Here is a 16,900-nt window from a genome sequence, read left to right on the forward strand (position 1 = left end):
AATTAATTATCTACTAGAGACAGATTATATCTTGTCCAGTATCATTCATTTTACTTCAATCCTGGATATATGGAGGGCATTATTAATATCATGACATATTGGATCAATGACTTCTGTTCAGTTATGTGATCCTGAAGTGTTTTGATATTAATTTAAGGCCATATCACCCACCCCTAATAGCAACAAATTTGTTGGACCAATCACAATAGACGCAGCATTCAGAGATTCTTCACAGCTTCTGCTCCCTGCACTTTTGGTTCCTGTAAGCATTTGGTTCCTCCTCTCTTTCTGTTTACTTTCTACTGATACATGCATCTTTGCACAAATACTGGGACTGTTTGACAATCATATCTGCTCCATATAATTGATTATACGTCTATACTTCCTGTATACACAGGGTGTAATATTAATATCATGACAGTCTCATGCAGCCCTACGCTCTTCCTAAATTTCCTTCGGGATAAATCCAGCCAGCCAGCCATCCATCCATCTATGGTCAGTAGATTCCTTGTGTCTGACCATATGAGGAACCCCTTCAGAATCTCACTTTAGAATCTAACCCACACTGTTCATTAGGTTGTGCAGCAAAGCATTACTGCATGATGCATCTCTATGAAAAAAATGACAATGTGCATTGTGGAAATAAACGATTCAATGTCCTGTTTATAAAAATGTTATGCAGTTGCATTGCACCAGAGATCGCAATCCCGCTAGTGAAGGCCAAAGAACCAATGGGCGTAAGTCAAGGACAGAGGATATTTTTGACTAAGGCCAATCACAAAAGCGTTTTTTTCCCCGCTATGTGTGTGGGTGGTCACACCATGGTCGCTGTGTTTAAGTTTTTGCTCAAGGCCAGGAGAAATTAGAAGAAGAAGATTCTCAACCCAGTCCTCACAAGCTAAAAGAAATGACAGATTTCCAATAATTTAGTGGAGTGAAAAGTAACATGTTTGAATAGATCTTTAAATGCAGCCAAATGAAAGTAAAAAGTCACCAAAAAAGGAAATACTTTAATAAATGAGTAATGAGTAATGATTTTTTTTTTTTGGTTACTGTCCGCTTAGACGATTATTCTTTCATACACTTTCTAGATTGCCTAAATAAACAAGACATTAATTGAGAAATAAAACAGCACAGTAATTTGTTTACACAGGAATTCAATATTCAAAATTTGTATCAAATATTGTGAGAAAATCGAATTGTGAATACAGAATTGTGAATCGTAAGCTGAGTGCATCGTTACACCCCTACTGTTCATGTTTTTTTAGCTGAACCACCGGCTTGTTTTCCCTTCCTGAATATCCCAAAACAAAATACGTCAGAAGTGATACAGTGGATGTCCCTCTAATTTGTAGTTCTGGTTTCTAAATGACACATCTGTTTGCAAAGTTTGTATGTGTGTGTAGTATGTAGTGTATATTGTGTGTGTGTGTGTGTGTGTGTGTGCATGTGACTCACAGCCTCTCTGATACAGAGTTTTTTCAGTTCCAGTAAACACAGTTCCAGTCTGTCCTCCAGAGACTGCCGCTTTAACTTCACAGCGCGAGTGTGTGTGCTCACGTCCTTCATCACTGTGGTCGGACTGTCCGGTCCTGCAAGATAATAAACAGCTATATATTTAATAAATTCACATGTAATGGAAGATAGCATTCAGTACAAGCAGTACAAGTACAAGTGCACAGCACAGTACAAGTGCAATCATTTTTTCTTGTCTTCAGATAAATAGCTGCACTCAGAAGGAATGAAACTTGGTGGGTAGTCGTGCCAGTGACAGTCATAGCGTAACTCAGAATGACAGCTGGTTGTCTTCAGTGACGAGTCCCACTTTTATTTTTTTTTCTAATTTTTCCCATTTTCTCCACAATTTACACGGCCAATTACTCCCCCTTTCACTAGTGATGCCCCAACACACCAGGAGTGTGAAGACTAACACATGCTTCCTCCGATACATGTGAAGTCAGCCACCTCTTCTTTTCGAGCTGCTGCTGATGCAGCATTGCCGAGCAGCCAGCACGCTCGGAGGAAAGCAGACATCACCGAAGGAGTGAAGTGGGGAGAGAGCTCCATCTACCCACCCGGAGGGAGCAGGGCCAATTGTGCTCCCTCTGAGCGCCGGCAGCTTGATGGCAAAGCTGCATGAGCGGGGGTTCTAACGTTTCCTAAAGTTTCAGTGGAAGTCTATGTAAAAAGGGTTTATTTCAGGTAATTTTGAAAAGTATTTATTGATCCATTCATTAAGAAATTTTGGCACACTGTAAGGGACAATTTGTGTGTTAAAATTATGAAGTAAACTAAAAATACCACAAAATACATTTAAAATGGTAATTGTAGCTCTTGTCTCAGCACCATTAGTAGCACCGCGGTTGCTCAGGTACCCAGTAAAAACTGTTATAGCTTAAAAAAACATCCCAGGACCTCCAACTCTAACTAAATATATGTGGCTTTGCAGTAATGGTAAAAGAAAAACCCTTATACCATGCATTATCAAATTTGCCCTTTTTCCACTCAGGAACACTGCTACTTTCAATTTATTAGAAAAAGGTCTTTTTAAGGACTTCTGCTTTAAACACCCAATATATGCATTGAAAGACATATAAACAGGTATCTGAATTGTGGTAGAAACTGTGGTGAATCAAAATCGAGATGCAATGATATTTTAAACATTTTTTACCATCTTAACAAGTCAAAAAATCTGATGCTTTTGTTTTTTTTGTTTTGTATTTTATTTAACTTCCCGCTGACAGACATGACCTGGAGGACTTATTATCTGAACTGATGTGTACGGATGTAACTTCTATGGTTTCAAGAAACAAACAGATCTACACAATAGTGATATAATCATCAGCGAAACTATGCTAATGCTAAAACTATGCTTTCAGCAGAGGAAAGTGGCCCAGCAGCATTGCAGCGAAGTACAAGAGACGGTCACGGCAAAATCCTGTGTGAGGAATGTCTGAAGAGATTACCCATTCAGCTTATACTGACTTCCTGTCCCATTCAGAGGTGTGAGAACACACAATGAGGCTTTAGACTTGGCGTGATACCAGTATGACCACCGCGCTGCAGCTAATCACCACAGTTCACCATCAACAAGTAACTGTCAGGCCTGGAGAGATACCGTTCTGCTGTGAGAGACAGACAGAGGCTGGGTTATATCTACAGTGAAGAATGCTACCAGTCACTCTCTCTGAGTGGACTCTTCACTTACACAGAGCGCCCAGTCCACTCTGGGTCAGATACAGTAGTAGAGAGATAAGAAGGGGGCGTGGCTAAGAGTGTAGAGTGTGTGTAATTTGTGATTTACAGGAAATGAATGTGGAACATGAATCAAACAGAGATAACCCATTCTAATAAGCTCATTCTTAAACCAATGATAAGATGATATGATTTTATCTTGAGAATTTGTTTGATGTTCTAAGCACATACTACACTGACTATCACATGTACAGCCCCATTACAAACAAGGGAACAATATATTGTTTCAGATTCATCATCACATGTGTGCATGAGCACAAATCACATTACAGGATGTGCGATATCACGTGACTTAAAAAAAGTACTCAATTACTCACCTAAAACCCATAAATGTAGAATATTCTTTATTAAAAATTACAACAATCACTGCATTATATTATTTTTTAAAATAGATTTAATGTAGGCCCAATTCTTGTTAGGGTGGAGAAGAGGGGAGGTTAAAGTATTAAGGCTACATGACCCTTCAAACACAAATTTTCAAGAGGCACACTCCAACCAGAGGGATATAAAAATAACTGGCAAGATGCCAGTGGCACAGGCAACCAAAGAAACTCACAAATTAAACATTTTTCTTGTTAAAAAATACGATAATCACTGTATTACCAGTTTAATTTGTAGTTTCAATGTTTTATGGCCATTATCTTCAAAACGAACATAAAAAAACACTAGTAGTTCATCTTAGTAGATTACCTGTTCCACCTTAAATAGTGCAACAGACAGAAATAGAGGCTGCCTTATTTAAGGCGGAACAGAAAAATTAAATAAAACAAAAAGTTATTTAAAGCTTATTTCAGCTCCCCATCACAGGGGAATTAAGAAATGAACAATACTAATTCATTGCTGGACCACCTATCCCCTTTAACTACCGGTACTTTACCAGCAGCTAGGTTGCTGAACTTTAGTGCTACACTGCTATATAGCTATCTATAGATATCTGTGTTAGGGGATTGAAGGGTTTGTCCCAAGTATTAGAGGGAGGATTTATTTCCTTCCCCTTTAACTCTGTTCACTTAAAAACAAGGGGTAGGGGTACTAAAAGAGAAATGAGATTGTGCCAATGTTGTTAATGAGTATTAATGTATTACTGTTCTTTTCTTCATAAAGCATAAAAAGTATAAAAATAAGACAATCACTAGTAGTACATCTCGCTAGGTAGCTAGCTAGCAAAATATCACATTCCACCTTAAATTAATGGTGCAGCAGCTGTTAAATTTTGAGGTTGCTGCATGATTTACGGTGGAACACAAAAATTCAAACACTGCAAACCTACCATTCTTTTTCTATTTGTCTAAAACACTGTTTATGTGATGAAAAGAAGCCAGAATGCAAAAAAAGGTTGGTTGTGCTTTAAATAATTCAGATTTGTGTGTACACAGCCTACATTTTTGCAGATTAAAGCCCTGCCTTTAAAAAGATGCACAGAGCCAACACAAGCATTAATCGTAACTAAAGCAGGTGCGGCAACAGTACAATTACATAACTTTATACTTATGCAATTAATTGTGCAAAATAATGGGTGTAGCTAACTGCACCTACCTGAATGCAGTATGATCCCACTGTCCGTGTCGCTGATCTCCTCCTTGGCCTCCATCTCTTCTGCTCTGCTGGTGCTCCTCAACCCAAAACACTATGTCTTCACTTCCAGTGAAGGCCCCCTGAGAGATATAAACAAGTCGTTACTATAAAATTTTTATTTTATCACGCATGCTCACACAGGACTAATTTAGCCGTCTGAGCCAAACAGAGCTCAGCCAGTCCTGAGGAGCCACTTAACCCTTCAACCGTGACGAGGTCACCTGACCCAGAGTCACAGGGGGTCAGTGCAGATTCCAGGGGGCTAAGTCACGCAAACAAAGGGTTAGCGGGGCGCTCAGAATCTCGGCCTAACTATGCCTTACAGCAGCGCTCTGTCAGCAGGGGCTCGGCCCGGGTTTAATGAAGTGGGGGTGGTGGGGATGGTGGTAGGCTCTAGCTATTAGTCTGCCCTTTAATTTGCTGATCCCGAAGTGAGCTTCTTTTGTGCACTTGAGAAAAGTTAATAATAGAGAATAGAAGAAACGGGCGAGTTCAGTTTACTGAGTGCTCTGCAGCTCTGAGCGCTGAAAGGTTGATGGAAACAGCCTCTCCATTAACATTCAGTGTTACATTACTTCATGTGGAGTAATAAAGCAGTAAATGTAGTAAGTTAAATTAGGGGGGAGAGTCTCTGAAAATATCCTTATTTGATGCCACCTACCGAAAAAATATGATACGATATGATACGATGCAAACTATACAATATATCACGATACCAATATATTGTCCCACCCCTAGTTTAGACAGTAATGAGTAATTTTATCTTTCTGCTCCAAGCATGATTTCATATGAGACATTGTGATACTATACTTCAATACTACAATATATTACTTCAAAGGTAATCCAAGTTTACTTTCACATTAATTTCACAAACAAGTACAAAAATCTTGATATCTTCAGTCCTTTCTGTTCTGACTCTTTCTGAGGGTATGACATCACCACCCTCTGTGCCCAGACCTGCTCATACAGTATCATATGTGACTGGATTCAGAGTGTACTAAGTGACACACGTCTGTACCAGGCCTGTTCCAGTCTGTGTGGTTTCCTGTCTGTGGGACTGTCTGTACCAGTCTACGTCAGAGCGACGGCGTCTGACTAAACTGGGATCTCTGCAGCCGGGCCAATGATTAACAGCTGAGAGACTATAAACCAGTCGTCCATCACCAAAACTAGCGCAGAGTCCAGCACTGTCAAACTGATTCACTCTAGCTTTACTATGAGTAACACTCTTCTAAAAGCTGAATATCTTTTATTAGGACAATCATCGGATTTGATTCATCAGTTCAATCTGACCAGTATAGTCTAATCATAAACTGATAACTGTTCGGAATAAGATCACCTGCTGTATGAATAACGCAGAAGCCTTAACTAAAGCCTGGGTTTAAATGAAGTATATTTTAAATAGAGAAGGATGGTTACACCTACTTATGTGTTAAAGTAAGTGACCAGTATTTTAAGCAGGGATGCACTGAAATACATCTTTTGTCTGAAATAAAAACTATTAATTAAAAATAATTAAACATTTGATGCCAAGTCCAAACACAGAATTCCACTGATGTTTTTTTTTACAGGTAGGATATCATTATTGGCCTTAAATTCCCATGTCAGTGCATTTCTACTTTACTAGTTTCTCATGATGGCCAATACATGGATGACAGGCTTAAAAAATGACAAATAACTGCAAATATTAAAAAAGAATAAAATGATTTAAATAGTGAATTCATTTATAATAATATATTGAATTCTCTCATTCTTAGTTTTTATAGTATTCCATATGTAAATACTCTTGTAATTGTTATATACATACACTACCGTTCAAAAGTTTGGGGTCACTCAAACAATTTTGTGTTTTCCATGAAAAGTCACACTTATTCACCACCATACGTTGTGAAATGAATAGAAAATAGAGTCAAGACATTGACAAGGTTAGAAATGATGATTTGTATTTGAAATAACATTGTTTTTACATCAAACTTTGCTTTCATCAAAGAATCCTCCATTTGCAGCAATTACAGCATTGCACACCTTTGGCATTCTAGCTGTTAATTTATTGAGGTAAGCTGGAGAAATTGCACCCCACGCTTCTAGAAGCAGCTCCCACAAGTTGGATTGGTTGGATGGGCACTTCTGGCGTACCATACGGTCAAGCTGCTCCCACAACAGCTCAATGGGGTTCAGATCTGGTGACTGCGCTGGCCACTCCATTACCAATAGAATACCAGCTGCCTGCTTCTGCTGTAAATAGTTCTTGCACAATTTGGAGGTGTGTTTAGGGTCATTGTCCTGTTGTAGGACAAAATTGGCTCCGATCAGGCGCTGTCCACTGGGTATGGCATGGCGTTGCAAAATGGAGTGATAGCCTTCCTTATTCAGAATCCCTTTTATCCTGTACAAATCTCCCACCTTACCAGCACCAAAGCAACCCCAGACCATCACATTACCTCCACCATGCTTAACAGATGGCGTCAGGCATTCTTCCAGCATCTTTTCATTTGTTCTGCGTCTCACAAACGTTCTTCTTTGTGATCCAAACACCTCAAACTTGGATTCATCCGTCCACAACACTTTTTTCCCAGTCTTCCTCTGTCCAATGTCTGTGTTCTTTTGCCCATCTTAATCTTTTTCTTTTATTAGCCAGTCTCAGATATGGCTTTTTCTTTGCCACTCTGCCCTGAAGCCCAAAATCCCGCAGCCGCCTCTTCACTGTAGATGTTGACACTGGTGTTTTGCGGGTACTATTTAATGAAGATGCCAGTTGGGGACCTGTGAGGCGTCTGTTTCTCAAACTAGAGACTCTAATGTACTTATCTTCTTGCTTAGTTGTGCAACGCGGCCTCCCACTTCTTTTTTTACTCTGTTTAGAGCCTGTTTGTGCTGTCCTCTGAAGGGAGTAGTACACACCGTTGTAGGAAATCTTCAATTTCTTAGCAATTTCTCGCATGGAATAGCCTTCATTTCTAAGAACAAGAATAGACTGTCGAGTTTCAGATGAAAGTTGAACTTTTTCTGGCCATTTTGAGCGTTTAATTGACCCCACAAATGTGATGCTCCAGAAACTCAATCTGCTCAAAGGAAGGTCAGTTTTGTAGCTTCTGTAATGAGCTAGACTGTTTTCAGGTGTGTGAACATGATTGCACAAGGGTTTTCTAATCATCAATTAGCCTTCTGAGCCAATGAGCAAACACATTGTACCATTAGAACACTGGAGTGATAGTTGCTGGAAATGGGCCTCTATACACCTATGTAGATATTGCACCAAAACCAGACATTTGCAGCTAGAATAGTCATTTACCACATTAGCAATGTACAGAGTGTATTTGTTTAAAGTTAGGACTAGTTTAAAGTTATCTTCATTGAAAAGTACAGTGCTTTTCCTTCAAAAATAAGGACGTTTTAATGTGACCCCAAACTTTTGAACGGTAGTGTACATATAGGACGCACCAGATTATACGGCGCACTATCAATAAACGTCTATTTTCTGGCACCAAACCGATTTTTTTAGCGCTAAACAACACTAAGCATTTGCCTAAATAGTCAAAACTAAATGCATTATATATCTATTCATCAAATAACAAGAAATACAGAAAATACAATTATATAAAAGTCCAACTATGTTCAATAAAATCAAGTAAAATAATGAACACAAGGTCTTGGAAAACCAAGACACAAACCACACACACTTAAAGTAATGCTTTTTCCACTCAACCCCTTCACATCCTAAACAAATACTGAGGTTAATTAATACAGAATACTATTTACCACAACCACCCTAACCCCCCTCCATGCTCCAAGTTAGTTATTAAGCATTAACTCACTTCCACAGAGTTTACATACAAATAACAGAGAGCTGACTACACCACTCCTTATACCAAGACTGCTACACTCACATAGTATATCATATCCACTACTAGTCAAACAGTGCTTTAAAACGCCATTATTTTTTAAATAGTCCAGTGGCAGTGCTGCATGGACCAGACACTTCACCTGTCGCACCTCTAAATCTTCTCTTCACTAATGTCTAATGTTAAGCTGAGCTAAAGAAGTTGTTGCCATGTGGGTCAGCCAGACCAGAGTCTTTTGAATGTGGAGGAAACAGTACCCAACAGGGCTCTGGCTTAATTTGGGATTTTTCTAAAGGAAGTATTTATATATTTAATAGTTACAGAGTTCTCTGTGTTCCGGTGTGAATGTGCTGTGTGTAAGTGTTTAAATGCTTCAGTAAAAAAGGCAGTAACACGATCTGTTACAGCGCTGTTTACTACTTCTTCCATTTCCAAAACTCAGATTACTTCCATTACTTCAGATCAGCTATACTTTTTTAACAAATGCCTTTATTACAACATATTAAAATATACTTTTTCAGGTCGTTTTAAAATAAACTTTTAACATTTTCAGTTTGTAGTTAATTGTATACCTTAAAGGTCCTGACAGTTACCTGCTAACTTCTGTGTCATTTAAGTTCACTAGATTTTGTACTATTTCAGGTTATCTACTGAATCTGAAGGGTTTTAATGGCAAACATAAACAGGTAGTGGTATATATCACATATATGTACAGCTCTGGAAAAAAATAAAAGACCACTTTAAAATGATGAGTTTCTTTGATTTTACCAAATCAAAAAACTCTGGAATATAATCAAGAGGAAGATAGATGATCAAAAGCCATCAAACCAAGCTGAACTGCTTGAATTGTTGCACCAGGAGTGGCATAAAGTTATCCAAAAGCAGTGTGTAAGACTGGTGGAGGAAAACATGCCAAGATGCATGAAAACTGTGATTAAAAACAGGGTTATTCCACCAAATACTGATTTCTGAACTCTTAAAACTTTATGAATATGAACTTGTTTTCTTTGCATTATTTGAGGTCTAAAAGTTCTGCATCTTTTTTGTTATTTCAGCCATTTCTCATTTTCTGCAAATAAATGCTCTAAAATGACAATATTTTATTTGGAATTTTGGAGAAATGCTGTCCGTAGTTTATAGAATAAAACATGTTAATTTTACTCAAACATATATCTATGATAGCAAAATCAGAGAAACTGATTCAGAAGATGAAGTGGTCTCTTATTTTTTTCAGAGCTATATATATATATATATATATATATATATATATATATATATATATAAGAGACCACTTTATATAACCACAAAAATAAGAGACCACATTATATAAATGTAAATAAATGTCTAAAGAACTCAGTGCAGTAACACACCAAAACCAAACAGTTACTGAAAGACACAGATACTCTCACCTACAGTTGTAGATTGTTGTACATAATGTGAGAAAGGAAACGATTTAGTGTCATTAAATGATTAAAATGAACAAGCTTAACTTACACAGTTAATTAAACATTAACAGACATCCTGGGAGTTAACATATACACCACAGTGTAGGGTCGCACCCTACCACACAACACCCTTTACAACAGGACTGTCTCAGTAAGATTTCATATAACATAAATATATACATATATGTATATATATAAAACACTATTTAACACAAGCCTCCTTATACAGTTATATTTAGTCCTATTTGGTCCTATAAATGGATCAAAATTATATGTTTCCTGACAGATATAGATGCTCACAGCAACATTCAGACACACAGAGTGTTAACAGAATGTGAGGAAAGAAAACAGAGTGTACTTACATGGTAAAAGTATAAAGAGATTTGAAGATGAAGGAAAGATAAAAGTTCGCTGAAATCACAGCCACAGATCGACTAAGAACAGCTCTCACGCTCACTCTCACACACTACAACTCTCTCTCTCTCTTCTTTCTCTCACTCGCTCTAACACACTAACCCTGTCACACTCTCTCTGAGCCTCAGTGACTGAGTGTTAGTGTGTTAGGGGCGTGTCTAGGGGCGGTCTCAGTACAGTATAACTGAGATCAGGGCTCTGTAGAGAAATGTATACGGCAGGTAAAGGTGAGATTCACTCTGCAGGCGAAGGGAAATAAACTGTGTCCATGGTGTGAGATAATAAACCAGCATGGTTAATTAACTAGTTAACACTACCTGAGTGAAACCATGACTCCATTCTGAATGATTTATTCATGAATAAATTCCACACAGTGTAAAATATAATAATGATAATGATAATGAAGTTTTGCTGCCCTCTACAGACACATTAAATACTACTAATAATTAATGATTTGAATAAAGATGTGTTAAAAACAATGGAAACATTCACACAACAAGTAAAAGTGACCAAAATCTGATTTTATGACTAAACCTGATGTTTATTTTAGGCTGTTCACACACACAGTGTTTTAATGTGAACAGTTTAAACTGATGTGCATGCACTAAGAAGCAATGCTTAAAGAGACTCTGAGTCTGTAAGTTTTTAGTGAGAATGTATGCAAGTATGTGCACCAAGTATGGTAAAAAATACTTTTAAAACATACATTATGGAACAGTGAATCTGATTTCAGAGTGAAGTAATCTGGTGATTTTAGTGAGGACCAAATTTCTCCAGTTCTTATTTTGTTGTATTTACAGTAATTCGAGTAACAATGTGAGAATGAGCAGATGATATCTCCATGTTGGCAGTAGCTCTGGTATCAGCATCATTAGCAGCACTGCTGCATTTGCTCTGGTAACCAGCAAAAGCTGTTGTTGCCAGAAAAATATCTTGTGATCTACCAGACACCTCTGTTTTTAGAATGAATATATGTGCTTTTCAGGAATTGTAGCAGAAGCACACTAATACCATTTATTATAGTATTTTCTTCTTGCTTCTCTCCAAAAAGTGTACATTATTCAACACAGGCAGGTTTTTAAGAGGTTTTATTTGTAATTGTCCTTTGACACAGCAGCTGTGATCTATAGCCACAGTCCACCAGCTGATGTATAGAATTATTACAAGCACTATAATTCTATACATCATGAGGCCAGCTGTCGCTCACTGCTCACTCGCCTAAACAGGAGAAATGCACTGACCCCTGAGTGTCAGACGGTCAGACCCCCAGAATGCACAGGGAGACACTGCGTCTGCTGCTCATACACATCTCTCACATTCACAGCGGATCTGTACCCTCGTGCTGGCTCTCCAGGAATGCCAGTTTATGTGAACTACCACAGTCCCATCACCTCACAGAATGCCAAGCAGCAGCAGCGAGAGCGGTATTGGGTTTCTTTAATAGTGTCCACATCCAGAAATGTCTAACAGCACGGGCTGACACACATATTCACCCTCTGAAGAGACCGGCCTGAATCAGAGAACCCAGTTGAAGAATTTTTTTAGGAATTTTAGAAAAAAAAGATATGTTCAAATATTAGATAAAACGGTCCCAAATCTGTTTTTTTTTTTTTTTACTAAATCCGATGTTTATATCAGACTGTTCAAACCATTTATCTTTATTTCACCACTGAACTCACTGAACTCACTGCCGTTGTCCATTTTTTAATCTCCTTGATGCCTTGTCATATGTCACATGAATTACAATCTGGTGCTTCTGGTCGAGTCACATTGCTGCATATGCATCAGATTTCAATACCACATATCTAAGTGAATCATATTTGATAAATGACATTTGAAAATATCAGATTTTCTGTGTTTTTGCCATTTACATTTATCTGGCATTAAACCTAAGTCTTGTGTAATTTTATTACAGATGGTTCCCAAAACGCATAGCTGTTTGAATGATAATATTTCTAGGGCTGCAGCTATCGATTATTTTAGTAGTCAAGTACTCTACTGAAAAATCGATTTGATTAATCGAGTAATCGGATAAAACATATTTGCTTGCCTAAAAAGCAATTAAAAATACACCTGAAAAATTGAAATATTTACTTAATAATGAATGACGAATTGGTTTAATTTTTAAATTCATAATAAACTAACCACACACTTTAGACACTATTTCTAATAATCAGCACTCCACAGAGCTGTCGTTCTGTTATTAAGGTACATTGATGGTAATTACATTGATTAATCTCATTGAAAGTTTCCTCGAGGCACAGAAAATTAATCAATCGTTTTTTTAATCGAGTAACTCGAATTACTCGAGTAATTATTTCACCCCTAAATATTTCTCACTTATTATTTCCACTGGAGGCGGCACCAGTAAAAGTCTTCCAGTTTTTTTTCCCCACAAGTATCACCTTATACATTAGCTTGTTACTCATGTGTGCTCAGCTAACTTGTGTATACAATGAGGTATCGTGGCTATTAAGTATGTTTAAAGCAGGGGCAGTGATGCTCAATAGTTTATGAGGACAGGGCTCTACTGTCAGGGAAACATCAAAACGCTTTGGCCTTTAAACTACAATAATAATGAGGTCAGATGCATCTCTGACCACCTTCTCCACACACACTGTATTCTGTTCACTTCTGAACTTCTGTGTGCTGGAGACCAGGATGCACGTTAATGCCAGGCTTGAACACTTGAAGTCACTGCCACATATGTCCAAAAAGATCACAGCTGGAACATTTTTGTTTAAGAAAAGACAACTACTGTACAAAGAAAAGACTGACTGATAACTGACTGAGACACATCTACATCAGATCTAACGTCTGATTGGACGGATTAAGAACTGGCAGAAGCTGGTGGGAAGAATTCCTGGAGTCTCTGAGCCGTGTAATAAATGCAGCGTGGGGGAATGAAGACAGAAACCCGACCCGCACAGGATTACACTCCCATTATTCTGGGCCGGGTCACGACAGATTTCTGGAAATAACTTTCCCATTTATTTAAACACGGTAAACGTTCCACAAACACTGAGCTCGACAAATCCAGCCACAGGACTCTTCTGTAGGATGTAATTCAATTGAGAAGATCACGTCGCTCAGACCGCCACAAATACCCGCAGGAATTTCCAGCAACGGCATACAATGGACCTGTGTCCCACTATTTTACATCTACACACACTATTCTCACCGCGGCTCAGCCATGTTTACAGTGGGATCAGGATTCTCACTCGAATCAGACCAAAATAAACCCAACGCTGACTTAGATTTACTTAAAGTACACCATCTCACCACCTCATCCTATTATCTAGAGGAAAGTTATTTTTTTTATTTTTTTTTTCAATCCAAGATTGATTGTGTTTTTGATATTTTGTTTGTTGGAGATTCTATAGAGCTGTAATTATATAATATACTGTGTCACTGTCAACGCTAAACAGAGAAGATTGAAACACAGAAACTTAAAGTTTACTTTCTGAATGAATTCTCTCTCCCTCATCCATCAGAACAGCGCTCCCTTTTATTGAAGAGATGTAAAATTATATTACTAGGTAATTAACATGAAGGTTAATTATATTTAAGTTTTTACAGTCACTGTGTGTAAAAGCTAGTGTCCAGCTAACATTTTGCTACAATCTAACATTATCTAATATAATGTTTGAGAATGTATTTTTTCTGTGCTTTCAAAAAAAAATCGCTGATGTGTGTGGTGGTATGGAAGCGAGGTTTGTTCAGGTAAATTTCTGACATATTGCTATCTTGGTGGCAAAAAAACACAGGTGCGCCACTGACTCATTTGAACCCTGACAACAGTCAACATTCAGAAATTCATTGCTATCTTGGCGAAGCTGGTGCGCTGTGCCCCCTCAGCAAGCATACTCCAACACTCTTTACAAACACACAAGGACACACAGCAGTGCACAAACCCAACTTTCATATCAGCAATAAACCGAATACAAAACAAAATAACATTGCTGTTTCCGTAAATGGCCGGCTCACGCACCTTAACAGCATAAACGCCCAGACCAGTTTTCTCAGCTAAGAAGTGCAGATGCAGTGTGCCATTAAAATACAAATCCGACAAAGTCAGGGCAAACAAAGGGAATGGCAAGTAAAACACTGATTGGTTTATTCCATACTTGGAAAAAAAAAGATAAAAAAAATGTATCATTATATTGCCCACCTCTGCTCTACAGACCTTGTTTGCATTTTTAACAAGTCTCCAGTTTAAAATTAAAGAAGCACAATTTGAACGCTCAACACCTCTGACAGTAAAAAACCTGCATACATTAGACTATCACTAAATTATACTAGGGCTGGGGCGACGCGTCGACATAATCGACGTCATCGATTACGAAAATACATCGATTTGCATAACGTGCGTCGGCGCGTCGTAAATATGATCAGAACTATGTTAATTAACACGGTAACATAGAAGCATAGAACTATTATTTAATTAAAATGATTTTTAAGAACAGCTAAACACAGTTCTGCAAGTCAAACGCGGAGGAGTTCACGTGCAAGAGAGAGAGAGAGACACACACACACAGAGAGAGAGAGACACAGAGAGAGAGAGAGAGACACACACAGAGAGAGAGAGAGAGAGAGAGAGAGAGAGAGATTCGCTTGTTCTGGTGAGTGCTCATATTCTAGTCCCATACATAATTCTGCAGCTCCCTCAGTGTTTTCTGCCGTATTTTGGAGAAGTGTATAGCTGCAGCCTGGAGCACCTCCAAAGGGGAGGAACATACCTCCAAACAGGCGGAGCCTACATCCAAGTAGGCTGGTGCTTGGTGTTACGCGGTATGGTGTTTTTCACGACGTTTTGTGCTTGTAAATAACCCCAAAGGTTAATTAATTAATCAATTTCGTTTATTAAATGTTTATTTCTTTTAAAATGCATTTTCTAAGAGTCTAAAAGCATGTTGTGCACATTGCAACCACATTTTATTTATTTAAAACGTTTAAACATTTGCCATGCTGTGAATTTTTCAAATTATAAAATAGTAAAGATCTAAATAATAAAGGCAGTTGTTTATTCATAGCCAATAATATTATAAATACATCCACACTGCACGTATTTTATTATATTGACATTTAAGAAATATAAATAATCATTAATTGTTTACTAATATATTTATTGACATCCATGAGCCTTTTAACCACGGAGGACTTTTTTGTGGCGTTTGGCAGAGAAATGGAGCTGTGCTGAGTGAGGTCTCCCTGCCTTACGATGTAGACTTTTATATAGTATAATATAATATAATGTGATAGTACATTCTATATAACATTTACTTTGATGTAATAGAATAATAGTAATAATAATAATCACGGAAGACTTTTTTTTTATGACATTAGCCGGAGCCGTGGTGAGAGAGGTCTCGCGCACAAACGCTCCCAGTCTCCAGCCCTATACTGTTGGTGGACTTCCCACTTGGAGGTAAGCCCCTCCCCTTTGGAGCTGTGGACCTCCCATTTGGAGGTAAGCCCCTCCTTTTTGGAGGTGCTGCAGTCTGCAGCAATACATACTTGGTATTTTGCGGCTAGCGCGAGCGCTTACAACTGACACCGCGGACCGCGAGGTGCCGCCGCGTTTGTGCCGAATCCGACTCTCTGCTGAATCTGACTCCCGCTTCGCGGACAGAATCGGCACAACACCCCCGCTGTAGAACTGCGGTAGTGAAAACAGCGCTTATAAATAAATTATTTTAGTTTCACTTTCAGTTTTCGTTATTTTCGTAATTTTTTTTTAAAATAAAAATATAATTAAAAAACAGACGCCTACATCTCGGACTATTTTCTGGAGCCCGGGTCGGATTTCGGGTCGGACCTCGGGTCATGTCGGGTTCGGGCAGAGAATCTAAGCTCTAGAGAGCTTGGACTCCGGAGAGCAATCTCCAGCTACAAAAAAAACGCCAGCGGGCATCTAAAGTTTGGGAGCATTTCACGCAAAAGGGCAACAATGTGGTCCTCTGCCATATGTCAACAGGGTCACACAGTAAGTTACCGTTTACATCAGGGTCTCCGCGGACGTCCTTATAAAGACTTAAGGCTGTCTACCAAAGGTTTTAAACCTGCCACAGGCAGAAATTATACAGTTTTGGTTTATATTTGTGCATGGCATTTCGCAGTTTCCAGAAACAGTAGCATTATTCATAAGTTCAGGTGTTTAGCTAAGCTAGCTGCCTTAAGTTATTTTAGCTAGCGCCGTCGGCGCTGCGGTGTTACACCGTTTTCTGTCACCATCGGAATTTTGTGACCAGTGCTCACGGTTATGAGCGTTCATTGGCAAAACGGAAGCTTTCTATACCTACACCTTACCCTCAGCCCTAAACTGAACCGTTTTGGCCAGTCGGGGTTAACATTAGAAACGAACACGTT

At 38.5% G+C, this 16,900-nt stretch overlaps 1 protein-coding gene across 3 annotated transcripts in view; it reads right to left on the minus strand.

Moving 5' to 3' along the window:
- inavab (innate immunity activator b) overlaps window positions 1-16,900 on the minus strand; it is a 43,161-nt gene that overhangs the window by 15,012 nt on the left and 11,249 nt on the right. The window contains exons 1-3 of one of the 3 annotated variants that reach the window (XM_022682664.2): window positions 10,480-10,687; window positions 4,792-4,910; window positions 1,459-1,592 (exon numbers count right to left, since the gene is read on the minus strand). In XM_022682664.2, the coding sequence (XP_022538385.2) occupies window positions 1,459-1,592; window positions 4,792-4,846 (189 nt within the window). In that variant the 5' untranslated portion in view covers window positions 4,847-4,910; window positions 10,480-10,687. Of the gene's footprint in view, window positions 1-1,458; window positions 1,593-4,791; window positions 4,911-10,479; window positions 10,688-16,900 lie in introns of those variants that run through there. The other 2 variants (XM_022682662.2, XM_022682663.2) reach the window with 2 other exon arrangements.

The sequence above is a fragment of the Astyanax mexicanus genome, chromosome 24 (genome assembly GCF_023375975.1).
Source record: "Astyanax mexicanus isolate ESR-SI-001 chromosome 24, AstMex3_surface, whole genome shotgun sequence".
NCBI classification, from domain to species: Eukaryota; Metazoa; Chordata; class Actinopteri; order Characiformes; family Acestrorhamphidae; genus Astyanax; species Astyanax mexicanus.